This window comes from Chrysemys picta, chromosome 4 (assembly GCF_011386835.1).
Source record: "Chrysemys picta bellii isolate R12L10 chromosome 4, ASM1138683v2, whole genome shotgun sequence".
NCBI lineage: Eukaryota > Metazoa > Chordata > Testudines > Emydidae > Chrysemys > Chrysemys picta.
In genome coordinates, this window is record NC_088794.1 from 39,337,445 (window position 1) to 39,364,793 (window position 27,349).

Consider the following 27,349-nt stretch of genomic DNA (forward strand, 5'->3'; position numbering starts at 1 on the left):
CAATCTCTGAAAATCAGAACCCTTTAAGATGTCTCAGGTTGAACATCCAAAAATTGAGGCACCTAACCACTAGTCACTTCTGAATATCTTGTTTGAGCTATAAAATTCACATAAGATAGAACACGGGACTGAAAGTAAACAATATAGGCTGAGTCTTTAAAGACTCAATCATCTGTTCAGAATTTGCGGTGTTTAACAGTGTTAGATGTTTTTAGTTCAGTAGAGTGCATAACTGCACTGTCCCAGGAGCAGACCAGACAGTGAATTGTAATATTCAAAATTTTTCCCTTGCTTCCATATTGCTCAGAGGAGGTTGAGAGTTATTTCTCCCTTTTATGTGGAGCACCTTTGTTCCTCTGGCCAGTGAGGGGTGGGGGAGAAAGAGAGCAGGCCTCTTCCCACTCTCTGGCCCTGTCCATTCTCTCCCCACCCAGAGTACAGAGCAGATGATTAGCCCCTACACTCATCTCCATGACTGAAGTCACAAGCTGAGCTGGGCCAAACAGGGAGAAACATTCTTCCCTGTTTGGCCAAGTGAGGGCTGTGACAGACCAACTTCTAGAAATGACTGTTAGCTTATACCACAGATTTGTCTATAATTGGGGTTTTGAAAACCAGCAACAGAAGCATCCTACCTGAACTATTTATAGTACTTCCTGCCTATGTAATGTCACTGAAATCATTTGAGAAATATTTATGGTTCTTGCTGTGGGACAAACTGATCAGCTTTGCTGTAGGTCTCCGTAAGTTCTACTTGTGGTGACATTAACTATTCCAAAGCACAAGCTACACTGGATATTAGTTAGCTAAAGAGCGACATGCATGAGAAATTACCCAGGGGCCTGAAGAGATTATAACGAGCAAGAAACCTATGTGGATTTGCTGACTGAACAGTGTCTTCCCCAAGAGAAGTGTTCAATCTATAATGATTATGACACAAACATCCTACAGGGTCTTTTTATTTTTAATAATAAAATTTTATTGACACTCTAAACTAGATGATATATTAATCCACATAAACAAGTATTTTTAGCTTGTCCACAGTAGAACATGTAAACACAATACGAGCATCAATGTATGCTCTTTACTGTTCCTATAATAACCCAGCTCTCGCCTTTATTTTAAAAAAGAACAATGTCCTGGTTTTGTTCTCAATTTGCAGTTCCATTCTGAACCATTTGTAGATACTCTTTGTGAATTTTTTCCTGTGCTTCATAAAGTTTCTTCAGTTTCTTCATTTGTCCTTTGCTGAGTTCTTTGCCTTCTGTATCATGGGTAGGAAATCCCTGGAATATTAAGAACACTAATATCTTAGAAATTTTCATCCAGATACTTTGTTTGCCTTTGGTCAATCTGATAAATTCGTGGCTAGATTTTATCACCTCTTTCCACCAGAATCATGCATTACTGCTAGAAGAGAGTAACAGCATTGAATGGGCTGGGTCTCCAACAAATCCCCTGAATCTGCCAGGTCTTGGAGTGGGAGGAGGGGGGAGACAGGGTGTGTGCATAATCTTTACCTCCCAACTGGAAGTTTCTGCAATTTAATCCTTCAGAAGATTTCTATCCCAAAAGTCATAGAAGTCTTCCCCAGTAGCAGGAAGACAAAGACATGTTATGGACCCACCCTAAAAGTTATGGCTCTTACATACACCCTTACACAGGAATCAGTGTTATACAATTCAGTGAACACTTAAGAGCATGAACCTGCTCCCATCAAATTAACTGATAATGCTCTATTGACTTAAGTGGGGAAATGATCAGGCACTTTAGTCAGTTATTAAGTTCTTTCTTTTCAATTAGCATAAAGAAAATTTCCCCATATTTCTTACATTTTCATCGAACTTGGAATATTTGTCAAGCTCTGATTTAAACATTGCATGTGGTGGAATCTTCATCTTTGCCAGTTTTGCTGCCTACAATATAAAATATGCATTACAACTTTACAGTTAATTAGCATCCTAACGAATTACACTGTCACTTGTCCTTTTCTGAAAAGCTGTCCCTGGGTGTACATGAATTGATGCACAGAACATCTAAATTGCAAATCAAGGAGACCACATCACACTTGTCCATTATGTGGAGAGAAAGGAATTATCAGTGAGGGACAACTCTATATGAATCTTGAACATATCTGTCTGGGGGAATAAGTAATTAACTTAGTACTTTGTTGCAACAATTTCTCAGTTAGGATCCAATTAAGACCAAAAAAAAAAAAAAAAAAAAAAGTGCTGTTTCCCCCTACAACAGCTCAGAATAGCCAGCTTATGTGGTGCAGAAGCCACATGTACTTTTTGTTTAATTTGAGCTCTTGTATTTTAAGTACAAACATAGAAAGTAAGCTATTTGGGAATGAGCTCATTGCAGATGTTTCCCTATGCCCAAGCAGAAATCCCATTGATTTGAATAGGGCTCCATACAGGGCATAGCAGGATCAGGGCCCAAAATAACTAAACCATATTAAAGGAAAATTAAACTTTGGTTTTAATGAAAATGGTGGCTTCTCAAGATCATTAAAAGCAATGAAGTCATGAACAATTTTAAAAAGAATGGATAAATATGCTTGGAGATTCATGAAAAGGAAACATTCTATTTACAGACAATTTTCCCTGTAGATCATACTTTGAAGGTTTACTTTCCTGTATTGCATTACTAGTGCGATTTGCATGGAAATAGGATCTTTGCTCTACAAGCGGGCATCTGGCTCCTGGTGCTTATTCCTCACCTGAAGTCTTAAGTCTTTGTGCTAAGCACAATTGGATGCTATGGAGATGAATGTGTCTTCACAGAGAATTAGACTTCAGGTGAAGCATAAGTAGCAACAGATGGACTCTTAAGGAAAAAGATGCTGTTTTCATGCATATCTATACAATAATAAACAGAGGGAAGAAATTATAAACAACACAGGCAGAAGCCTCTCTAAGTGAAATATTCCTTAATTGCCAGAGCTCTAAAACGGTTATGCATGCTGTATCCTACTCACAGCTATGCACTAAAAAATGTGCTACAAGGTATTTTAAGAAGCACCTACCACCTCTGTTCAGATTTTGTGGTAAATTTTTTTTAATGGTGCCATTAGAGACATGAACATCTAAGTGACCTAACTTGTAGGCACAAATAATTGTGAGCAAAAAACTGCCCACCCCATTAATTTTCACCCCCCAAAGATAAATAAATAAAAAATGGAGGGCCAGCTGAGGCTGGGCTGAAAATTCGGCCCACAGTATATTGTTGCCTGCATAAGAATATAGCCATTAACGCACATCTTCAAAAACAATGCCCATTTTAATGTAAATTAAAAAGATATTTGAATATTTACCTCCTGTTCTTGTTTTTTCCTAAATGCTTCTTCCTTCTTTCTTTTTTTCTCCTCTTCAATCTATAAAAAGTCAAATTGAAAAACAGCATTACTTAATCAAAATTAAACCATTGCATTAGGTTATTTTTTACTAATGTCAGCTAAGTAGCTCTATGTTTTCGATGTTTGATTATAGGCAAAGCTGGTAATGACACCTATAATTATGGTTGCTCAGTGCGTCTATTATAAGACCCTGTTTTCAGTTGCTTATACCTTTGTCAAAACAACTCTTCACACTGAAATTTTTCCTGCTTGGTGTCTGCCTCAGCCGGAATATTTTTGGGAAGTTTCAACAGAAGTGTTTCAGCCATTACTCAGAAAGAGATTAGGGATCAATACATTATTAGGTCCATATTAAATAATCCTTACAATTGTAATTGAGAAGCTCTAGTGTGCCATGCTTTGAAAAAAGTGTTTGAAATTTGGGAGGCGGGTCATCTTTGTATCAGGGATGAGCCTTTTGCTGTTCCCATGGGGAAAAAAAATCCAAATTTGGCCAAGTTATGAATCTCTAAAAAGTCTCAGGGCACGTCTTCACTACCCGTCCAATCGGCGGGTAGCAATTGATCTATTGGGGATCGACTTATCGCGTCTAGTGAAGACGCGATAAAATCGATCCCCGATGGCTCTGCCGTCGACTCTGGAAATCCACTGCGGCAAGAGGCGGAAGCAGAGTCGACAGCGGCGCGGCAGGGGTCGACTCGCCGCCGTCCTCACAGCCAGGTAAGTCGACCTAAAATACGCAACTTCAGCTACGCTATTCACGTAGCTGAAGTTGCGTATCTCAGGTCGACCTCCCCCCCGCGCAGTGTAGACCTAGCCTCAGTTTAACCAAGCTCAGACTTGTTAGAGTCTGACAGCTAAATTCTCCAAAGATTCTTTCAGTACTGAGCATACTTCAGCAGGGGAGATGTATAGTCTAGCCAGGGAGCCCAGCCCACAGAAAAGAATGAGGGCACAAGGACCAGAACTGCAATTCCCACGCGGCACTATGACATTTCCTAATCAATATATTCAAATTTTTGGATGAAAACTTTCCATTTCTGATTTTTTGCCAGAGTCAAAAATTTTCCATGGAAAAAACACAACAAAATTTTCCAAACCAGCTTTAGTCACTATGACTGCAAATGATGGAATTGCCTTTTTTCCCCCACTTTATTTTAAAACATAGACGTTATACACAAAAAAAAATACATCAAAAGACTATTAAGGTTGCAAAGTCAAACACTCAAAAGTTAGGAAATACTAGAATTAAGGTTCCTATGCAGCATTAATTCAGTCATCTTGTGGGTGTGCATTACGATTCAGTCTTTAATTACATGATCACATGCTATTTTTCCAAAGGAATCCTGCCTCATTCAGTGCTACGTTATTGAAGACTTAGCAATTTCATTCTGTTTTTATCAGCAGATGTCAAATCAGTACTGCTAACTATATGGAAATATTTACCTTTGCTTTGTATTGACAAATATCAGAATAATTTACTCATAGGAATTATTCTACCAGGGAGAGACAAGCAAAAATAGGTCATACTCAGCACATCATAATTGTATAAAGGCTTTTGAAACCTGAAAAGGTATTTAAATCCCCCATAGCATACTTTCAAGCAATTATCTCAAATTCCTTTTCTCAAGTGCCACTTGAGTTTTGCTATCAGTTTGGGTGCGCTATTTTCCATTTGTTTGTATTAAAATTGTAATTTCTCACAAATCAGCAAGGAAATATGTAATGTCAATAATTAACATGTGTTTTACTTTACATTTGCAATACACAAACTAGTTTAACATGAAAGAATTTAAAACCTTTTTCTTTTCTTCTCTTTCTTTTAGTAAGGTCTCCCTGTCCACCAATTTGACCACAGTTGGGAGTCCTGGAGAAACAACAAAGAAAAATAAATACATAGCAGTTCCAACACTTACATGTCTGGTACCACAAACATTTCTTGAAAAACATCCTGCAGTAGTCTTTTCAAATTGTATTACTAAGTTAAATGCAAATGCCACCAAATGACCATTTAGAAATGACTGAGGAGCTAACCACCATACAAGGAGATGCAAATATACATTTTATCTGAATGCTTTTACAAGTTTAAAAACTAAATCTGTTAAAGCTCTAAGCATTCAGTAAATTTGACAAGGATTTCTGATGATTCTTGATCATATTGACATTTTTCAATATCTTAAGAAAAGAATTCACCATATTTTAGCAACAGCTACAGTTTACAATACAGACAGACTGTTACCTTCATGATCTTCAAATCGAACTCCAAGCTCAGGAAGAATGTCATCTCGAAGAGCATCACTCAACTGCAGTACTTCAGTTACTACAATGCACAGAAAAAGTAAAAGTTCTGACAATTTAAAAATGAAAATTTACTTCTCTTCCACACTCCTATGTAGTTATATAATGCAAGTAAAGAATTACTAGTTAGACCAGTTTCTCTCTTTTTTTTTTTTTTTTTTTTTTAAGTGATAGGTGTAAGTAAGGTTACACTGAGCCAGAGGAAGAAAGAACTTTTAATCTCTTGACCCTGTGTGCCAGAGAAGCATGTTTCTTCTAGACAGACCTGGAATTTGTCGCCTCTTCCCAAGATGCTGCTGCTACTACTCCAAAAAACCAACAAGATACCTCAAGCTCTGTGATGTAACTGCTTAGCGGCCCAGGAGTCTCACAGTTGCTGTTAAACAGACCTCTAATCACGTGGCATTACAATGCGCTATTTCTAGCCCTGAATATAATTCCTCATCTCAGCATTTTAAGAAAAAAAATATTTTGTGAATTTAGCCTTTTGTACTTTGTGAATTTGTCTCTTAAAATTACTTTAGCATGCTACTAACCAGGGCCGGTGCAACCACTAGGCGAACTAGGCAGTGGCAGTGGCCTAGGGCGGCAAGTGGTTGGGGGCACCCGGGGCCGTCCTCAGGCATAGGCAGCTGGGTAGGGCACCTGAAAATTTGGGGCACCATGGGGTCTTGGTGTCCACCCTCCTAGTTTTCCTATCCCTGTTCTGACCCTTCCTGCAGGCTCTGAGCCTTCCTGGGAAGGGGATCTAGTAGTTAAGAGAAGAAGTCTCCAGCCTGCCAGACCTATTAGCACAACACTGAAACAGGCATTTGCCAACCCCCAGGTATCTACTGTCAGTTTCTGAATGTACTGACAAAAAAAGTTGTGCACGACTAATATTTACTCAGAACATGTCAGTCTACAGGACCTTAATGTAAAATTTGCTTTAAAATATTTCTTTGGTGAAGATTATAAAAATCACATCTCTAAAAAATCCTTGCATAGATTTTTAGATGCACAATCATCTTTAGCCTTCAATGCCTGCATCTTCAGACATATGGTTTTTTAAATAAATTCTTCAAAAGACCACCCTTATCTAAAATACACATTTTAATTACTATAGTTTAAAAAAAAAACAAAACCATACACACACCACAAAAACTTACTTCCAAAGTCTTCCTGTCCTTTCTGTCCACCCATTTCTCCCTTCACCCCCCACCCCCCCACTTGAAGGAAGCAACAGCCCTTTGCTTCCAGATAGCTGGACAGAGAGTTTCTCTTTCTTTACTTCTGACTATCTGATGAACTAGTTTTAAGCAAAATCAGTACCTTAGTAAGATATAAAATCCTTTGTTATGCCTAAAATCTTTGGTAACATATTTTTTGAAGTTGGTGAAGTTTCATAAACATGTGGATTGTTATGGAGATCACACAGAGTAAATTAGTGTTCCCTTTTTCTAAAAGCAATGAACATTGTAATGAACACACTAAACCTCTGTGACAGATTAATTTAAAATAATGTCTGTTTCAGTGAGTTAAATATGTAGTCATCTGGAATGATTACTTTATGAAGGCTTAAGAGTACATTTAAAATATAAAATCAGCTTAGAAATACTGATTAAGAAAATGTAAAACAGAGAAGAGCTGCATCACGTATTCCATAATATTTAATGTTGTATTCAGCAAGACAGCTGACTCACCCTTGCTACAAAGTTTTTGCAAATAAATGTCTGAAACTTCAGGGCATATAAAAAAACCTGCGACTGACATTTTTTTTATTCCCAATTTTAGTGCTTTTAATTAGGTACCTTCTGCATGTCCATTCTGCCTGAGGGAGAGGTTACAGGGGTCTCTGCGGGGAACTGTGACTCTCTGCCACCGTGAGGCGGGCTGGGCGTCTTGTTATTCTTTCTGCCTTGTCCCTCCGCCCCCGCCGGGCTGCAAACTCAGGCTGCCATCGGGCATAGCGGCACCAGTTTAATAATACTGCATAGGGACCCATAAATCCTAAGGATGGCTCTGAGGGCGCCAAAAAGCAGTGCCCTGGCTTGGCAGGGAGAAGCCGCCTTCCGGAGGCACCAGACAGCCAGAGCATTGGTGGTGAGCCCCAGCCATGGAGGAGCCGGCGCGGCGCAGGGGGACAGGAGCCCTGCAAAGGCAGCGGCACCGCTAGCGGGGAGCAGCTGCGCCCCCCGCCCCTCCTGCCCAGGCTGCGGTCTGGTGCCCACTCCGGGGGCTCCTGCAGGCTGCAGCAGATTCATGCGGGCAGAGGCCCCCATGCGCCCCCCAGGTCCCTCCTCGCCACGCTCGGGCTCTATGACTCCCGGGCATGTGAGCCGCCGCCGGGGCGCAAGGCCCTGAGCCTGCTCCGGGAGGTGCAGTGGCAGCTCACACTCCTGGGAGTGGCAGAGCCCGAGCACGGTGAGGGGGGAGCCAGGGGGATGCACGGGGGCCTCTGCCCACATGCACCTGCTGCAGGAGCCCCCAGAAGGCAGCTCCTCCCTGCCAAGCTGCTGCAGCGGCCCAAGCCTGGCAAAGCCACTGAGTGGACTCGGGGTGGGGACGGCTCACAGGGGGCTGTGCACCCTCCAGGGGAGTTCAGGGGGCAGGGAGGGGGGAACCTGGTCTGGGGAGCAGCCCCTGGGCACGGCTGGCCCCTGTGATCTATAAAGGCTTGTTGGGATTTGCCCCTCAATGAACCGATGTTACTGGGGGGTGGGAGGGCGGGGGGGGGGCGCAAGGTGGAAATTTCGCCTAGGGCGCAAAATATCCTTGCACCGGCTCTTCTACTAACGACTTCTTCAACATTCTATACAAGGATGAAAAATAGCAACTTTTGGTGTCCAACTAGTTCCTGTAAGAAGGAACATAGGAATTGCCATGCTACAGATTTGAGGTCCATCTAGTCCAATGTACTGTATCAGACAGTGGCCAAAACCAGACGTTTCAGAGAAACGTGTAAGAACCTCACAGTAGGCAGATGTGGGAAAATCTGCCCCCTCACATTAGGTCTCAGCCAGGTCTCTAATAGTTAGACTGACTTAAGCTCTGAAGTATGAAGTTTAATATCCTTTCCAAAATGTTGTTGATTTAATGACTTTAGATCTTCTTGATAGCCATATAATTGCCGAGTCTCTTTTTAAATCTTGCTAAGCTGTTGGCCTCAATGACTTCTTGTGGCAATGAGTTCTACAGTCTATTTATTCATTGTGTAAAAAAATATAATCATTTTATTAGTTTTGAATTTGCCACTTTTAATTGCATTGACTGTCTCCTTACTTGAGTTCAGAACTCAAGAGACTTCCTCCGTACTTTTCAGTATTGCATATACTTTGATCATGTCCTCTCATTTCCTTTCTCAGAAATTATCAAAACTGTTTCTTCCTTCACTTGATTAACTATTTAAACAATTTTTGTAAAAGTGGAGCTATAATTTGAATGTTTTATACACAAAAAGCTATAATCACTATTTTTTTTGCCGGCTACATCTAGTTATCTTCCAGAATGTCAGTAAGTATAATTTAAAAAATCAGTGCAAGTTACGTAAAACAACTGGATGTCATGACTGTAAATTTCTTTCACAGAGGGCTAATTGAACTACACATGTGTGAAACTGAGGATATATTTTACCTAAATGTTTGATACCATTATTATCTGTAGTGCCGCAAAGCCCCAGTCAAGGATCAGGGCCCGATTTTACTAGGTGTAGCATACATGCAATAAAACGACAGCCCCAACCCCAAAGAGTTTACATTATACATTAATGACATGACGTAACAGATGGATGAATCAAATATAACAGGTGGGGAAGGAAGGATGGGTTAACGGTAATACAGGTTTTAAAGACTTGAAGCAGATCACCTATGTAGCCATTATCAGTTGATCATGTCAGTCAGGGGAAATAATTTAACATGCTTTAGTTTTAATTAAAAAGATTTTTAATAAAGAAATCTTAATTGCTCGAGCTTGAAATAAAATTTTTGTTCAAATATATTTTAAATCTCCAGCCCCACCTAATCAAACGTATATTAAGGCTCCCCTAATGTCTACTTCCAAGTGCTTAGTCAAATCCTCTAAAACCTGCTGAAGAATCTAGCAATGGAGGGGGAAGAGAAATTTCAAAGACAGGCAGCTTAATGTTTAATATTGATTCACTAATTCAGATAAGTATTTAGCAAATCTTTATAGACATCTAGTTTCTAACACAACATTTTGGAGGTTAGATTAAAAGCATGTTTTTTTCTGGCAGGATTGCCCGAGTTTTAGTTTTGGCTCGCAAAACAGGAAAGCGCCATCACTACTGAAAGAAACCGGAGCTGACCAGAACAAATGCGACTACACAGAACTTTTTTAGCTTTTTATATATTAAAAATCTCTAGATATTAAGTGCCTTTTGTCATTATCACTGTTTCCTGTCTACTCTCTCTTTCAGGCTGATTGCTAAATGAATGAAAACATGGCCTTATTTCATGGTAGCATTTCTTAGTAGCTCTATTTCCTATACTGAATTGTGGTTTCAGAATTTCTCACAGCAATGTTCCCTAAAGCAGCATTTCCTAACCTGGATGGCATTTCCTAACCTAGTCTATGATGGCGTGGGGCAGAGTGGAGTGGATAAGAAAGGGTTCAAGGCAGCTGGAAAAGCTGCACCCTGCCTGGAGCCACTTGACTGCTCTTTGTGAGTTTACTGCTGTGATTAATGCTCTAGGAAAATACGTGAAACCTCCCTGCTCTTGTGATATGTGGTCCCCTAATAAAAATAGCCACAGGAGTAGGTTGTGTACAGTACTATAGATATAGGAAGCGGTCTGTTACACTAAGCGCTGTGTTTGTCTCTGCTCTCATAACATAGCTCTGCTGCAAAAGCAGGTGTCCCAGCAACACAAAGCTATCAAAAAATGTCTCCTGCCCCAATTAGTTTGTAGCCTGCTGGTGAGTGGCAGAATGAGTTGGCAGGGGAAAATACACTAAAAGCTTCCCCAAGGAAAACAGTAAAAGTGAATAAAATTGTAAGTAGTAAAGAAAAGGACATCACAAGAAAGGAGGGGATGAGTGGAACAGAGAGAGATGAGGAAAAGAGAGACAGAAATTAGAAGGGATACAGCAAGGAAGCTGAAGCTAGACAAATTCAGAGTAGAAATAAGGTGCACATTTTTTAACAGTGAGGGTAATTAACCATTAGAACAATGTATCTAGAGATCTGACAGATTCTCCATCATTTGAAGTCTTTAACTCAAGACTGGCTATCTTTTTTAAAGATAAACAATGGTATGGGCTTGAGGCAGAAACTACTTGGTGGAATCCTATCCAGTGTTATGCAGAAGGTCAGACTAAATGATCAGAATGGTCCTTTCTGGCTTAAATCCTGTGAATTCTGCCAAGGCATGGCATGAGGGTATGTAGGGAAGTGCCAATCCATCCAAAATCAGGAACCACTGCCCTACTGAATCACATCTATCCTACCTACACACAACAGGACAGTGGAGAAGCTATTTTCCTGTATCCTTCCAATATCACACATTTTCAAAGCTGTGCTAAATAAAAGCATTGGCCATTTCTATGGAAAATCTTTCCCAAAGTGCTTTTCTGTTCATTATCCATTTCACTCTAGCCTTCTCCAAGTCAGTCACTTGCAAAAGCACTGATTGATTTTAGGAGAATGTGATTTAGCTGAATTGGAAATTGACTAGGACAGCATGGCTAACATCTCTTTTCTTGCAGAAGTGCCATTGGATGTTAATGGCCACAAGTGATCAGGGTCTCAGATTTATCACTCAAGCAAAAATAAGTACTGTTCAAAGACATATGTAAAGAGAGGAAAAAACTACACGTATTTACTCAGAGATAAAAGAAAGTGATGAAAAGAGGAAATACATTGGTTACTTGAGAAGCAACAGAAGTGGTTCACACAACACCAAGAGCAAGTACAGAAATTAGAGCTTCTGGATGTATTTATGTTGCTGGCAATCCAAATTTAGGATCCTTGTTTGATTCATAGTAAGCATTTTTTCCTAGAGGAGGCTGATGGTGACAAGATTACTTGGGTCAACTTATATCATGAGTTTTTAATAAGTAGGTTCTTCCCCCCCAGTAAATTGTTCTTGCACCCATGTTTCAGTAGGTTCAATATACTGAACAACACTTCCAAGTAGTTCTTAGTGGATATATTGTATAAGAAACACTAACATTTGATGATAATTCTCAATACCTTGCACATACCAGGGAAAGTCTTCAGCATCCATTATGAGGCTTAGATAAGGGAATCAAAGTATCCAATTGGGATAACGTAAGCTATTATTTTAGAGGGTCTATTTTCTTCAATTATTCACTGACACATATAGGTGCAGATGCACACCTCCTCACTGTCTAAACTACTAAAATCAGAGTCCTTGGCTTTGCTTGGTGTTATGAACCTGTGTCTCATCTGTTCTTTGCTTGAAGAGCTGGAATCAACCCTGGCCTTTGTATGCATATGAAAATGTTCCATTTTAAAAAGAACTGTTTGCTTTAGTCTGCAGTCTATCTCCAGTGAATTGTTTGTTTTTCTTTATCCTGGGTAGGTGGGCACGGCTGAACAAATTCATCTTCGGTGTAAGTCTAACAAAGTCAACGAGTGAGACCAGAGATTAGTTTAGCCCATTATCTGTTAATACTGAAAGGTGTTGATGATATCTCGTGCATGGAATTAATATGATAAATCTACTGACTGTATAATAAAAGCAGTGTCTGCTTGAGTTATAAATATTTACCAGTCTGAACCTATGAATAATTAAATATAAGAAGCAGAAGAAATCCTTCAGTGTAGAGGAGAATGAGGAATTTATACATGAGAAATTCATAATTTATAAGAGGAGGTTATCAACTGGTGCCTCTAGAAGTGTCAGCACAGTGGCTCCATGCACTACCTTACGGCTGAACTGTGCCAATTCTCTATTTTAGCACCACGCCAGCAAGAGGCTTTAACTGACAGGGGGGGAACTTGTTTATGGATCTCAGTTGCACCAACTGTAAGTTGTCACTGTCACCAAAGATTGCTGTTGTCCACAGAAGGGAATGGATAGGAAAACCAGATTTGGCGCTGTCTCAGTAACACTGCCCAGGTGCACATTGTTGATTAGGATGCTCCTAGCCCATTCTTGACATTTGCTGTGAACTTCAAGGTAATGGGTTTCAGAAGCCAGGCAGAGCTGGGGGCAGGAACTAGTAAAATAAGTTTTTTTGGGGGGGAGATGTGGAGGGGGAAGAGGGTTAATTCATAAGTCACCCTGAAAGATTAAATGAGCAATATACATTATAGCCAATAGTGAAGATAGAGGATGCACAGTAAAAAGGATGGAGGCGTAGTTCTACTTTTAGTCTATCTGATATATTAGGAAAATGGAGTAGGTTCTCCCAACTCTGTTCTGGCTGTAGAATAGGGAGACCCCCACTATCTAATAATACACTGTGACAGATTCCCTAATACCAAGATTTCAGTAATGGAAGACTTTACAGTAAGGTAATAGACTTAGCGGGAATCCAAGAAATAAGAATGAAGTTAAAATAGAGGACAAGCAAAAAGAGTCAAGCATTCTCTAACATTAAGAACCCCATGACAGATCAGCAAATCTACTATAATGTGTATGCTTTAAGAGGGAGAGATAGAGGAACTCTGCAGTTGCCCAAGTACAGAAACAGAACCTAAAGGCACATGATGTGAAGTTACTTGACACAATGGGATGAGTTAAAAACCCACCACGTTTCCTGGAAGTTATGAAAAGCATTTTATTTAGAGTCATTTCTGCTCACTGTACACTAGCAAACACCATCGGTATTTTTCTTTCCCCATTTATCATCATCAATAGAAACAGTCACAGGTTAATCAAGACTCCACTAAGAATGAATAATGCAGGTTTCAGATTCAGATGTCTGCCAGTCTTGTGAAATGGATAAAGCCTTCTTTTCACATGATGTTTTAATGTCCTACAATTAGGCCATTCTGGTTGAAGACAGAGTTTATTGAATAATGTTTGAATACACACTTTGTTATAGCTCCCTCTGGTCCTCTGACAAGATTCACAGATTACAGGTGCTTGGGTTGTGGAATGCTTTGTGGCTTGCCTTACTGGCAAAAAAGTTACATTTATTTTTATAGTTAGTTTTATAAAAGACTCATACCTATTAACGTAAGCCTCTGGATGCATTTACAAAATTAGAACACAATTATTCATATTTAACATTATCCTGCCAGCAATTGGCTATAAAAAAAGACGACATTCCCTTAATATACAACAACCTCAATTAAAAAAAAAAAAAAAGTATAAACTCAGAGGCAATATTCCCAACCACTAATCAAAACCATTTAAAAAGACCTATTTCAGGCAGAAGCCCTGTAAGATTAACAAATCTGAGTTCTGTTGGATCAACAAGGTAAATGAGTTCCAGAACTGGGTTTCTTCTCCTGAAAATATACTACCAGCAGCCCCTTGAGCAGAGGTGGGCAAACTACAGCCCACGGGACCGTCCTGCCTGGCCTCTGAGCTCCTGGCCGGGGAGGCTAGTCCCCGGCCCCTTCCCCGCTGTTCTCCCTCCCCCGCAGCTTCAGTTCGCCCCGGCGCCGGTGCAATGCTCTGGGCTGCGGGGCTACTAGCTCTTGCCAGGCAGTGCAGCTGCAGAGCTGGCCTGACCCGGTTCTCTGTGCTGCGTGGTGGCGTGGCTGGCTCCAGCCGGGCAGCGTGGCTGCCTGTCCTGGTGCTCTGTGAGGCGTGGCTGGAGTGCTGCCAGCCGCCAGTGCTCCAGGCAGCGCAGTAAGGGGGCAGGGAGTGGGGGGCTGGATAGCGGGCAGGGGAGTTCGGGGTGGTGGTCAGGGAGCGGGGGTGTGGATAGGGGTCGGGGTGGTCAGAGGATGGAGAACAGGGGGGTTGAATGGGGGTAGGAGTCCAGGGGGGCAGTCAGGAAGGAGGGGGGGTTGGATGAGGTGGCGGGGGGCAGTCAGGGGACAGAGAGAAGGGGTGCTTGGATGGGGCAGGGGTCTCGGGGGGGGCTGACAGGGGGCAAGTGGGGTGGCCACGCCTGGTTGTTTGGGGAGGCGCAGCCTCCCCTAACCAGCCCTCCATACAATTTCCCGATATGGCTCCCAGGCCAAAAAGTTTGCCTGCCCCTGCCCTAGCTATTCAAACCTCACAACTATTAGAGTGTGAATCATCTGACCTCAACTGCTGAGGTTTTTTTGCATAAAGAAAAAATAAATTTTATGTATGTTTTAAATAGTAAAAGGCACTCAAACTCATCTTGTGAACTGAAGAATTGAAACTTAAAAAAAAATATATCAAAATTAAAATATATAAAATTTGAAGCCAGTAAGACTATGTTTAAGATCAACTAGGCCAACATAAGTTTGTTGATTGTACCTGAATGATCACATCATTGGAAGCATTTTTGTGTATGTAATATATTTATTCTGTTTGTTCTGGCTAATACGTTTCAGTATGGGAACAGAATTAGAATTCCTTGCTAACTATTATCAATCTACTCAATCCAAGCCATTTTACTAAAAAAAAAACAATCAATATTTCCTATTTTGCCTTCAAGACTCTCTCTCTCTCTGTCATGAAACTAATTTCAAGAAAATCAGTATCAAATATATGTTGAAGATGCACAAAACCCATGGGGAATAGTAGGCAGAACAAGAAATCCATTAGGAGCTCATCAACAAGCGAAAGCATAGAGAGATTAATAGAACAGCATTTGTAACACAATACAGCTCTGCTGCCAATACGCAAAGCAGCATCAAAGCTTCTAAGGAGAAGAAAAAAGTCCACAGCAACCTTCAGCAAACTCCCCTATGAATACTCCAAAGAGATCACAAAATACTATCTGGGGATTTGTGATCAGACTATGCTATCAAACCACGAAGAAACAACTGAGCCTGTTTGTATTCAAACTGGTTGAGGGTTCCAATAAAAGGAATAATTACAATTTACACTTTTTAGAGTGTGTAAGCCCTTCAGGTCAGGGACTACATCTTCTTTTATGTTTGCAATCAACTGGCACACTGTGGGCACTACAGGAAATAGAACATTCACACTCCTCATGTTCCCTCTCCCAATTATACAAAATTCTGAATACTTTAACAACAGGTTAACATGAAAATTAATCATAAATTAAAAGAACACCTGGCAAAGATTTAAAGATTCAAACTAACTCTGGTTTACTTTTGTATACACAGATAAATGTGTATATGTATAGAATAAAAATATGCCATTTTTATTCGCAAAGCAGAGAGACGCTATTTATGTAAATCAGATAATCAAAAAACGACATTTAATTTTTTCTCTCCCCCCTCCCCCCCCTTGAAATCAGTTACAATAATGTTAGAAAAGTTAACCCTTACCTTTCTTTTCTCTGGCAATTTGTCGCACTCCTTCTCTGAAATCAGACAACACTTGTAGGTATGGCATCACTGTAGACTCAAGCTGTAGAACAAAATATTTCTAGGATTAGTTAATAATTTAAATTCAAACCATTTTCCTTAACTGTTTCATATGTATGCACTTACGGGGCCAAACTCTGCCCTGTTCTTCTCTGGAGCTAAAAGGGATATGTCATAACTATAAAGGGAAGGGTAACAGCCCTCCTGTGTACAATACTATAAAATCCCTCCTGGCCAGAGACACCAAAATCCTTTTACCTGTAAAGGTTTAAGAAGCTCAGGTAACCTGGCTGAAACCTGATCCAAAGGACCAATAAGGGGACAAGATACTTTCAAATCTTGGTGGGGGGAAGGCTTTTGTTTGTGCTCTTTGTTTTGGGGGTTGTTCGCTCTTGGGACTAAGAGGGACCGGACATCAATCCATACTCTCCAAATCTTCTGAACAAGTCTCTCATATTTCAAACTTGTAAGTAACAGCCAGGTAAGGCGTGTTAGGTTTATCTTTGTTTTCTCAACTTGTAAATGTACCTTTTGCTAGAAGGTTTACCTGTTTGCTGTAACTTTGAACCTAAGGCTAGAAGGGGTTCCTCTGGGCTCTTTGAATTTGATTTCCCTGTAAAGGTATTTTCCATCCTGATTTTACAGAGATGATTTTTACCTTTCTTTCTTTAATTAAAAGCCTTCTTTTTAAGAACCTGATTGATATTTCCTTGTTTTAAGATCCAAGGGGATTAGATCTGGACTCACCAGGAATTGGTGAGGGGAAAGGGAAGGGGGGAATGATTAATTTGTTTTAAGATCCAAGCGGCTTGGATCGGTGTTCACCAGGGAATTGGTAGAGGAGTCTCTCAAGGCTACCCAGGGAGGGAAAGGTTTTGGGGAGGGGGGGAAGACAGAGTTTCCCAAATAACTCATAAATCATTTGGGTGGTGGCAGCAAAAGCAGATCTAAGCTGGTAGTTAAGCTTAGAGGTTTTCACGCAGGTCCCCACATCTGTACCCTAAAACTCAGAGTGGAGAAGGAAGCTTGACAGAATATAATATAAAGTAGAAGCTAACCCTTCAGGGCAGATCCTCAACTGGTGAAAACTGACATAGCTACCACCATTGACTTCAACAGAGCTATGACTATTTAAATCAGCTGAGGAACTGCACTTCATGTTTAACATTTTGTATCATTCTTGTACGAAACACAATGTTCACTATGCACTTGGGCTGAAGTTTTTCTCAGACCTTAGGTTACACATACAGTATTTATTTCCTTTGAGTGTCTCCAAGAGAGAGAGATTACTTGCATCATTAGGCTCTGCTATGGCAAGAAAGTAATATTAAATAAACTCAGATAATACCACTTGCAAAAAAACCCACAGGAAGACTCCTGTTTGCAAGGCTAGTGAAGACTAGTGCTCTGTCTGGGGAACACAAGCTGTTGCTGTTCATACAACAGCACTGCACCTGGGCAGCTCTCTAGAAATCCCAAGTGCAGAATCCAAAAGTTTAAGAGAATTATCCTGAATGTTTCATTTCTTAAAGGGTAGGAAAAGAGACAAAAATGTGAACACATTTATTTTCCATGATAGGTCTTCCATTCAAATGTTTCTCCCATCTGTTAAACCTTTTGTAGTCCTGTATATACAGGAAGAGGTTTGCTATTTAACTTTGGATGTTTGGTGCACCCTATATTCAGCCCCTACGCTTAAGTCTGATCAACTCAGCGTAGCTTTGCTGTATGCCAAATAAATGAACCTAACTGAGGAGACTGGAGGTGAATGGAGTTCTTGGAAATGAGTGGAAAAGGCCTTGGGGGAGTCCCAACATCTTTGCATTAGGGCTCCTACCCAGTTAAAAGATGGAAATGCCTACGTGAAATGAGTTGATGGGCTCAGTCCAGATCCTCATGAACAAGAATCCACACTACAAAAACCACTATCACAGCTGCTGTCAGTCTCAGCAAAAAGACCAAGAATGGTGCAAGCCATGGAGAATGAAAAACACTTGTTCCCACTATCTTTTCCTCACTGAAGCTAGCTTAAGGCACATGAGCAGGGCGGTATGGGGAACCATGCACTGCCACTACTTTTGCGGTATTCTCTTCTGTGGATATTGATGGATGAGTTTGGTTTCCAGAGTAGTGAACCTGTCAAAAAATCACTAAATTCACTTGAAAACCTAAGTCTTCTGGAATCTGGGTTTTTCAAATTGCAAAGTGACAAGGATGGATTTTGAATGAATTAACCAACTGGAATGGGTTAGCACTGGATATATACTAGTCATAATTTTTAAAGTTTTCAAACAAAGACTATGACTTTGTTGAGAGAGTGCCTGTTTCAGTTTTTACTCATCCCCTCATGTTCAGTCATGAACAAGAAGAATGTGGGCCTGAACAAAAGCCCACTGAAATCAATGGAAAGACTCAGTGACTTCAACAGGCTATGGGTCAGGTCCCAAATGAAGTAATTGGACATAACTTTGCTAAGAAGAAGAAGAAGAACAACAAAAACCTTGAAGGAAAGCTGCCAAAAGATTCAAGGAAAGTAACAAATTTAAGGTGGACACTGTCAAAATCAAATCATTAGTAATATAATGGATGCTGGAAATGAAAGTCTATTTCTTTAAAAAACAGACTATAGGCTTGTTCATGTGTGCTTGGCTGATGACATTCATTTTTCATATTTAAAATTGCCAGCGTGTTTGATTTACAAAAGAAGAGATATAAAGAATTACATGGATTTTACAAACAGATGTTAAAACCCCTTCCAAGATCAACCCATTTTAATGCCTACTAACCTTGGCAGTATTTAACAGTGAAAGGCTTTGTTTGTTGTTCTGCACTAATGCCAGTCCTTCTACAAGGCACATTTGCTTTTAGCACTGTGAGGACTGTTTAAAAAATAAGTTTTTAATCTCACCTATGAAAGATTACTAACAAGGTCCTGGCTTTTCTGCTGGAATTTGAGATAATGGTGTTTGCTAATTCTGAACTAAATTAGAAATCCAATATTCATGATTTCTAATATGGAACAGTACCATTTTCTTCACACAGCCTTCTCTCCCATACAGTCTTGGAAAAGAGAAAAAGGTACAGAACTCCTAGTAAATATTTATTTAGACCACTGCTATAGCACTCAGTACTACAGCAATGGGGACCATATAAATACCTAGCTAGACAGAGACACAGTCTGGGTGTTCATCATCCATCTGCTTCAACTCCAAACACAGGAAGTTTTTTTTTCCTAGGTGAGTCATAATGGGTGGTGTAGTTTTGTTTTGTTATTCTATAAAAAGTTAGAATATTCTGTGAATGTTTTCATTGCTATTCTTTGGGAGAAACAGAAAATACCTTTCTAAATGTACTTCACTTAAATCTGAATGGTCTCATGTGACCATGTTTCAAAATACTGGCATCAGATGTCGAGCTAAAGGAAAAACACTTGAAAGATCTAGTGCCGTTTTTCAGGTTAGATTTTGCTCCAGTGCAAAGACCACAATCACTGGCCTCCCCTCACTCTGGAGTGTTACTCCCCTATTGCCCCCCAAAGATTGCTCCTACATGACAGAACTTAATCAGCATCCCCCAAAAGGTGTGTCCTAATTGCTCTCAGCAGAAATACCTCACTGCAGTAGTACTGCTAGATGAACAGAACAAGGCTGCCTATAGAAGCCAGATAAATGTTGCTCCTTTAACTATCCATTAACTAACCATTATGGGTTACAAAGAGATCAGAAAGTGAGACTGAAATCAAAAATCAAAATCCAACTGCCTCCCTGCTAGTTTTTGGTGCACTTCAATGAGCCCTAATCAGTATAATTTTGTGTTTTTATTTATAAAAATATTTATACATGTAGTACTTGTAATGAGACACGTACTTTAGCAAGTACTATATGTAGTCAGAATAAGGGCTGGTCCACACTAACCCCCCAGTTCGAACTAAGATACGCAACTTCAGCTACGTGAATAATGTAGCTGAAGTCGAAGTATCTTAGTTCGAACTACAAGGTACTTACCGCAGGTCCACACGTGGCAGGCAGGCTCCCCCGTTGACTCCGTACTCCTCTCGCGGAGCAGGACCGGTGTCGATGGCGAGCACTTCCAGGATCGATTTATCGCGTCTAGACAAGACATGATAAATCGATCCCAGAAGATCGATTGCTTACCGTGGAACTTGGAGATAAGTATAGACGTACCCTAAGTTAGTAGAATGTACTCTGTTCTCCACTTACATTTAGGTTTTGGCCATTTCCTCCAACAGGGAATCCAAGAGCTTCATCACTTTCTATGGCACCAAAGATCTAGTCAAGGAAAAGGAAATTAAAGACACATTCATTCAATAGAAGTAGGCTAACTGAAATCAGACATACTGATGTTTGAAGAGGCCACAAGGCTCATCTAGTCCATATTCTGGCAACCTACTAGGAGATTGCTCTTTATTCTTAAAGCATCTTAAATAGTTGACAGTCAAATGTTGCCTTAGTGATGTTGATTGCACAACTTCACTGTCAAATATCCAATTTTCCATGTACTGGTTTTTCTGCCATTCACCAAATGCAAATGAATGTAAAACAAAATGATAAAGAACTGTAGTTCCCCTCCCCTCCCCCCAATGTTACGATTTTGTTTTTAAGCAACTGGCTCTTTAGAATCCTGCAAGATCTCCAGAATGACTGTACTGATCCATACATGTTTGGAAAATATTGCTGTAGCAGCTGCATAGCGTGATGGCAACTATTATTTTTTAATTTAATGTAAAATCTCACTATCACTTACCTTTAACATCTGAGTGAGATAAGAACTAATACTTTCTAGCAGCAGTCTATTTGGCATTTGCCTGGCAGTTTTCTTAGCAGCAATATAGGAATTGCTCTGGCTGACTAAAGATCGCATTTCTTCCAAGACAGTGCGAGTGTCAATGTTGTCACACAGTGCTTCATGAATGGCTGCCTTCTTGTCATAAAAACTAAATCAGAGGAAAGCAGACAAGTTTACAATTTATATCGTCATTATAACATTTATGTCAAAATTTCTGTGCTCCATCAGTACACTGGAGTGCTTCTGTAAGAGGGGCAAAGGGGGGGGAAGGATTTCCCTTTCTTTGGTCATAGTTGATACCTGAAGAAGGAAAAACAGATGATTAAGAGACAGGTGTTGGTGTCCACTATATAGGTGATTTGTTAAAATATTTTACCTGCATAATAAAATATTGCTTCTATATTGCTGACAAAGTCTCAGAAAGGGTGAGTTGTCCTGTCAGCTATTACTTGTCAGATAAATCAGACCTAGCATAACTTCAGAGCTCACTTTTCTGTATGTTTTGCAGAAGCAGTACAATTCGCTTGTTCAGTCTCTTCCCTTTTTCACTGCTTCATTATAGTGCTGCTTACTCTCACAATGTGCCAGCTGAGTGTTCTGTTAAATAAATTCCTATGCAATGCCACTAATTTGGGGAAACTTGTTCTGAAGCTACATGTTATGAAGCCATTCCAAGCAGGTATCATGAATAAGGCAATGATTTAGTTATGGGTATTTTTAGTAAAAATCATTGACAGATCATGGGCAATAAACAAAAATCCACAGCCTGTGACCTGTCCATGACCTTTACTATAAATACCCTTGACTAAACCTCAGCTGGGGGCCCCTGTGGCGCTGCTGCTCTGGGGTACTGCTTCTCTGGCGGTGCCCGAGGCCAGCCTCTCTGGCTGCTGCTCAGGCAGTCCGCAGGGCCAGCGGCACTAGCCCCTGCTCGGGTGGTTCCTGGAGCAGGCAATCAGGGACTGCTGAGCAGCAGTGGTGCAGCTGCCCCCACGTCCAGCTGCACCAGCCACTGCCCAGTTAGCCCCTGGGTCCAGGAACCGCCGAGTAGCAGCTGCTCTGGCCGCCCCCAGGGCCGCTGCTCCAGCTGCCTCTGGGGCTACTGCTCGGGTGGTCCCCAGGGCCAGCTGCCCGAGCAGCGACTGACCCCGGGGCCGCTCCAACAGCAGCTGAAACGGTTGGCTGTGGGGCTGCTCCAGCAGGAGCTGGTGTTGCTGTCCCCGGGGCCGCCTGAACAGCTGACCACAGGGCTTGCTACTTGGTTGGCCTTGAGGACAGCCACACTGGCTGCTTCAGAGGTCACGGAAGTCGCGGTATGTCACAGAATCCGTGACAGCCGCAACCTCCGTGACAGACATGCAGCCTTAATCATGAATATTTCCATGGAAAAACTGTTTAAACTGTTCATGAATTGATTTGTAATACATATGGTATGTGTCCCCCATTTCGTCAGGCAAAAGAGATTTAAGGAAGTAGTTTTTTTTTTTTTAAACTTAAGATCCAAAAGGGAAAGGAGAAAGAAAAGGAGGTAGAGAAAGACAAGAAAAAGGAGGAAGGAAATGCTCTCTTCCCCCACTACTTCTCTTTTTCCTGTTCCTATCCTCTTTCTCCCTCCTGTGTCTAGTTCTCTCCTTTCTCACTCTCCATTACTCCACATTTTCTATGTTTTGATTCCCCCCCTTTAACAGTCAATTTGCTCCACCTGCCTGCTATGCAAAGTTGAAAATTCAGAAGCAGCATTATCTGCTACTGAGAAACAGGTACCAGTCTTTCCAGCACTGGGTACACAATGACTCTGGTAATTCCCAAGGACACGCTTAACTATATGTTGCTTTGACTTTAAAAAGAAGAACCAAATCATGCACAGTGTTGTTTAAATTACAGCCACTGAAGTGGGATTTCATTAAAATGTGAAGGAGGATTATCTAAGTGGAAAGAGACCATGATGTCAATATCACTATTTTGTTTTACTGGATTGAGGGTAAGGTCAAAAGTCAGAAACTTCTGAGTTCTTATCTTTGCTCTCTGATTTTGGGCAAGTCACTTAACTTCCATTTGTCTCAGTTTCCCCATAGCACTTTGCATTTTCAAAGTGTTGTAAGTGCCAAGTATTATTTTATTACTACAGTTGAAACACATTACATCAGCGTGATCTGCTCCTTCTCAGATAGGTGTATACTTAAGAAACTGATAGCCATATAACCTAGAGGAGATTCAAAACAGAAAGAAGTTCCCTTTCAACACACATATACAGAGTGGCGTTCAAAAATTAGGCACCCAAGTCGCATTAATGCCAATAGAAGTGATGTGATTAATTCCATATATTATATGCTGAAAAATACCTCATAAAACTGTTGCAAGGTTAAATTCATCAGCTTGTAAAGTACTTTGAGATTCTCAGTGGAAGGTGCAGTAAGAGCGTAAAGTATTATTATTAGATCCGTTTTCAAGAAAAGGAAATGCCCATTAGAAAAATGGGAACCTTAAGTATGCATATAAATGGCTATTCATATAGAAATTAAACGTAGCTCACTCACCTTTTATTTAGCTCTGTTTCTCGAAATTCCCATTTTTGAAACTGGCCTATCAAATCAATAGGAGCCCGAAGGATATCTTTTACATTTAAAAAGAACTCCTAAAAAATAGGGATGCAGTTTGAAATCAGCGTAAGCCAGACACAACCTATGCTTACTATACCAAAGTAAATTTTCAGTTAGCCATTTTAATACTTGTTCCTAGATACAATTTCAGCAAGGTTCTGCTGCTACATACCTCCCAAAATAAGAAAAATACACTTATTTTGCATTACCCACCCATTATGAGCATTAAGCTGCTCTTTGTCAAGGTTGTGACCTAACACAACATATTAGACATTAACAACAAACCATTGCAATTTAATTTCTTTATACTATGATCTTTTTAGTTTGGAGTCCCTGTAACAATCTTGTCAGTTGTGAACAAAGTGAGGTAATGATAACTTACATTTGTTATGAATCTCTCCTTTGCTTACTGTATTTCAGGTTGTGGAAATATGAATTGTGTTGTCTGGAAGAAAAGTCTTTTTGCTGTGTTTCTGATTCTAGTACATAACAACTTTCCTTCATTAGACTTGTGTATTTCCCTCAAGCAACAATTTCATTCTAGTGTTGATGCAGGGAGTAATGTGTATTGCTTAATGCTTTTACTATCACCACAATAAATCGACTGTCATTAGCACTAATTGATAGACCAAAACTAATTGCACACCACACTTTAAAAAACAAAACAGTGTGTCAACTTACCCGTCATGAAAAGGCAGGGCTTAACTGGAGTGATCTAAGTTGCTCACAGTGCACAAGTGCCATGCAAGTTTTTTCCAGACAGCTCTGCAAATGCAGCTCAGCCCTGACATGCACCAGTTTTTTTATTTCAGTAACTGGCCTGACTCAAGAAGACATTTCCATTGTGCAGAACTGTGTGGTGGTTTTGAGATGTGTGTACGTAGGGACAAGGAGCAGATACTGGCAGTGGTACTAAAAAAATTTTTTTAAATGAAAGACAACAGATATATTCAGCAGAACATGTGTGATTCTTGTGCCACCTGGATACCTAATCATCTCTCCACATTTTCCTCACCACTTTAGGTATTATTGGCATAAAAGGAAATATGTCAGAAATATATGTAAAAAGAGGCAATAGCTAAAGTATTTCACTAGACAGCATTTCTGGAAGCTGTTAGGTTGGTTTTGTTTTCCAGCCCACACAATTATGAGGGGTCTCAGATTGCTGCATGAAGAATTATAGATCGAGAGTAGCAGCCTTAACTCAAACAAATGTAAATAATTTATAACTTTAATTTAGTTATACTGGATAATGTGCTACCACCCTTAAAATCAATTTTTATTTGATTTTCCATAACACACAAAAAATGTCATCGCATTCACTACAGTAATAAAAAATGGGCCCAGTCCTGAGAAGTGATCTAGCCCTGAGTTTCAACTGAGTTCAGTGGAGTTGAGTGCACTTAGCTCCTTTGGGGATTGGTTTACATTATTGGGGTATAGAATAGCACAAACTTTAAAGAATAAGGAAGAAGAGAGGAAAGCTTGCTTACATTCAGGAATTTCTCATATTGAATAGCTGATTCCATGGTGTTGTTTGAATAATCCAGCGTATCCTTCCAAGAGTGCATCAGGAAAGCCAGCCGTAACTGTCGTGCTATTAGGAATTTTAAGATACAGATGGAAAATCATCATTATCTAATATACTTATATGGCCCCAAAATAATAGTGTCTGAGCAACTCATCATCTTTAATGTACTTATCCTCACAATGTTGCTGTGAGGTATGGAAATACTGTTGTCTCCACTTTACAGATGTAGAACCAAGGCACAGAGAAGCTCAGGGCCAGATCTGTGAAGGTATTTAGCTGCTGAAAGAAGCAGATAGGTGCCTAGTGGGATTTTCAAAGGCACTTTTTAAAATCCACTGGGTGTCTCTCTTCATTTTTAAGAGGTTAAATGCCTTTGAAAAATCTGGACCTAAGAGACTTGCCCAAGATCACATGGGAAATACATGGTGGAGTAGGGACTTGAACCCAGGTCTCCTAAGTCCTAGGCTAGTGCCTTAACCATCCTCTCTTACCCACAAAATTGATTTTGCTTGAAATTGATTCCAATGCTCTGTATTCCTAAACTACTGTAGTATGAACTAAAAAGAATTGTTAAGCACAAATTCAATTACAAAAAAATAAAAAAATAAAATAAACAAACAACCCAAACTTGCTAATTCCCATTTTAATCAGGAAATGTATATAGTACAAGAAATAATGTTCAATTTATGGCTTTTTTTTTTAATTGCTACTTTTCTTGGCTTAATTTTCTTAAAAAATACATTTTACAAGTTTCATAGAAAAGTGTTTCTTCCACAAATAAGATTTTACCTGTATGTTTCTTCAGCGCATCTTTAATAGTAATGAAGTTTTTTAAAGATTTAGACATTTTACAGCCAGCAATTGTTAAATGACCAGTGTGCAAAAAATATCGAACCCAGTGATCATTTTCAAAGTATGCCTGCAGCAAAATCACAAACAGAAAGGATAAGTGGTTTTTTTGTTTGTTTTTTTGTTTTTGTTTTTTTAAACACATACGTCCACACACATAAGGTTTCTGAACAGGAAAAAATATAACAAAACAAAAGCACCATGATGATACAAAAAGGATTTTCTGAAGGCACATTTCCTAAACATGATCAGGAATCACAAAATGCTACTCTTCTAGAGCTAAAATACTGTTCAGATTATGCCCCCAATTCTACAATTGGATCTGCATGGGCATATGCATATGCCTGGAGCTCCACTGACTTCAGTGGACTCCACATAGATGCAGACTCCCACCTGTGCAGATCCAGCTGCAACAAGGGATTCCGTGCATGTACCACATGACCTGCTGCACCCAACCTGAGAGTGAGAACTCTGTTTTTCTCCAACAATTTGTACCTACTGTAGTTATAAATACCCAAGATTACAGTAACCAAAGAAAAAGGAGGAAAAATAACTGTTTTTCAGTTTTTTCCTTTGAGCATTTATCACCACATTGGATATGATCAACTTCACTATTTTATTGATAGTCACCAGCTAAGGGAAACTGTACTTTAAGAGTTTGGGGTTTCTGGGCTTTTCTGGTATAATTTTTGTATAATAGAAACTAAAGACAGATGGTGAACGTCACCTACCTCAGACTGTGCCAATTCATTGTCATGGTGGGGGAATCGAAGATCAAATCCCCCTCCATGAATGTCCATCGACTCTCCCAGAATAGATCCAGCCATAGCAGAGCATTCAATGTGCCAACCTGGACGGCCCTGTTTAGAGATAAACAAGTGACTTCAGTACAGATTAAATATTCTTTGTGTATTTTTTTTTTTTTTAAAGAAACCCTTCTTAGGAGAAACTACTTTCTATCCACACCTTTGTCCACTAATAAATACAAATAAATTAAAATGACACAGAAGTATGAGGGAGAACAAATTTTTAATAATCATCCTTGATACAATACAAAAATAGTGTTGAACTTCAATATCTCCCATACAGTAATAAATCATACATGCCAAATGCATCTATGAGCAGATGAATATACAGAACACAGTCCTGGGCCTGCTAATACTTTCAAAATAAAGTATAGCATTCAGGTAATGGTTTTGTCTTTCTTAACATCACAAGGGAAATTTGCATTTATTCTAGGGATTGTAAGTCTTGGAACCCTTGCCTTAAAGTGAGGCATTCATTCTTATGCAAACTACTTTCAAATGAGTGCAATCTTCTCCCCATTCATTCCACCAGGCATTTCGATTTGAGTACAGAATACTAAACTGAAACTTTGGGAGGTTAATAATGGGAAAGTGGACAAGGTAGACAGATCCCTATGTGAAGAGGCACATTGATAATATTGATTTAACGGACAAAATTTCTGCACACAGACTTCTATTTGAGCAGTGGCTAATAACTGGCTAACT

The 27,349-nt window shown here is 40.0% G+C and overlaps 1 protein-coding gene across 4 annotated transcripts in view; it reads right to left on the minus strand.

The window, feature by feature from the left end:
* Positions 1-955: 955 nt before the first annotated feature.
* Positions 956-27,349, minus strand: part of CARS1 (cysteinyl-tRNA synthetase 1) — a 54,965-nt gene continuing 28,571 nt past the window's right edge. For all 4 annotated transcript variants that reach the window (XM_065594714.1, XM_005293933.5, XM_008164495.4 and 1 more), the window contains 12 exons: positions 26,570-26,698; positions 25,779-25,908; positions 24,952-25,055; positions 23,396-23,493; positions 20,817-21,006; positions 20,273-20,341; positions 16,014-16,095; positions 5,601-5,681; positions 5,161-5,228; positions 3,320-3,379; positions 1,833-1,916; positions 956-1,286 (listed from right to left, as the gene is read on the minus strand). In XM_065594714.1, coding sequence (XP_065450786.1) covers positions 1,152-1,286; positions 1,833-1,916; positions 3,320-3,379; positions 5,161-5,228; positions 5,601-5,681; positions 16,014-16,095; positions 20,273-20,341; positions 20,817-21,006; positions 23,396-23,493; positions 24,952-25,055; positions 25,779-25,908; positions 26,570-26,698 — 1,230 coding nt within the window. In that variant the 3' untranslated portion in view covers positions 956-1,151. The remainder of the gene's footprint in view (positions 1,287-1,832; positions 1,917-3,319; positions 3,380-5,160; positions 5,229-5,600; positions 5,682-16,013; positions 16,096-20,272; positions 20,342-20,816; positions 21,007-23,395; positions 23,494-24,951; positions 25,056-25,778; positions 25,909-26,569; positions 26,699-27,349) is intronic.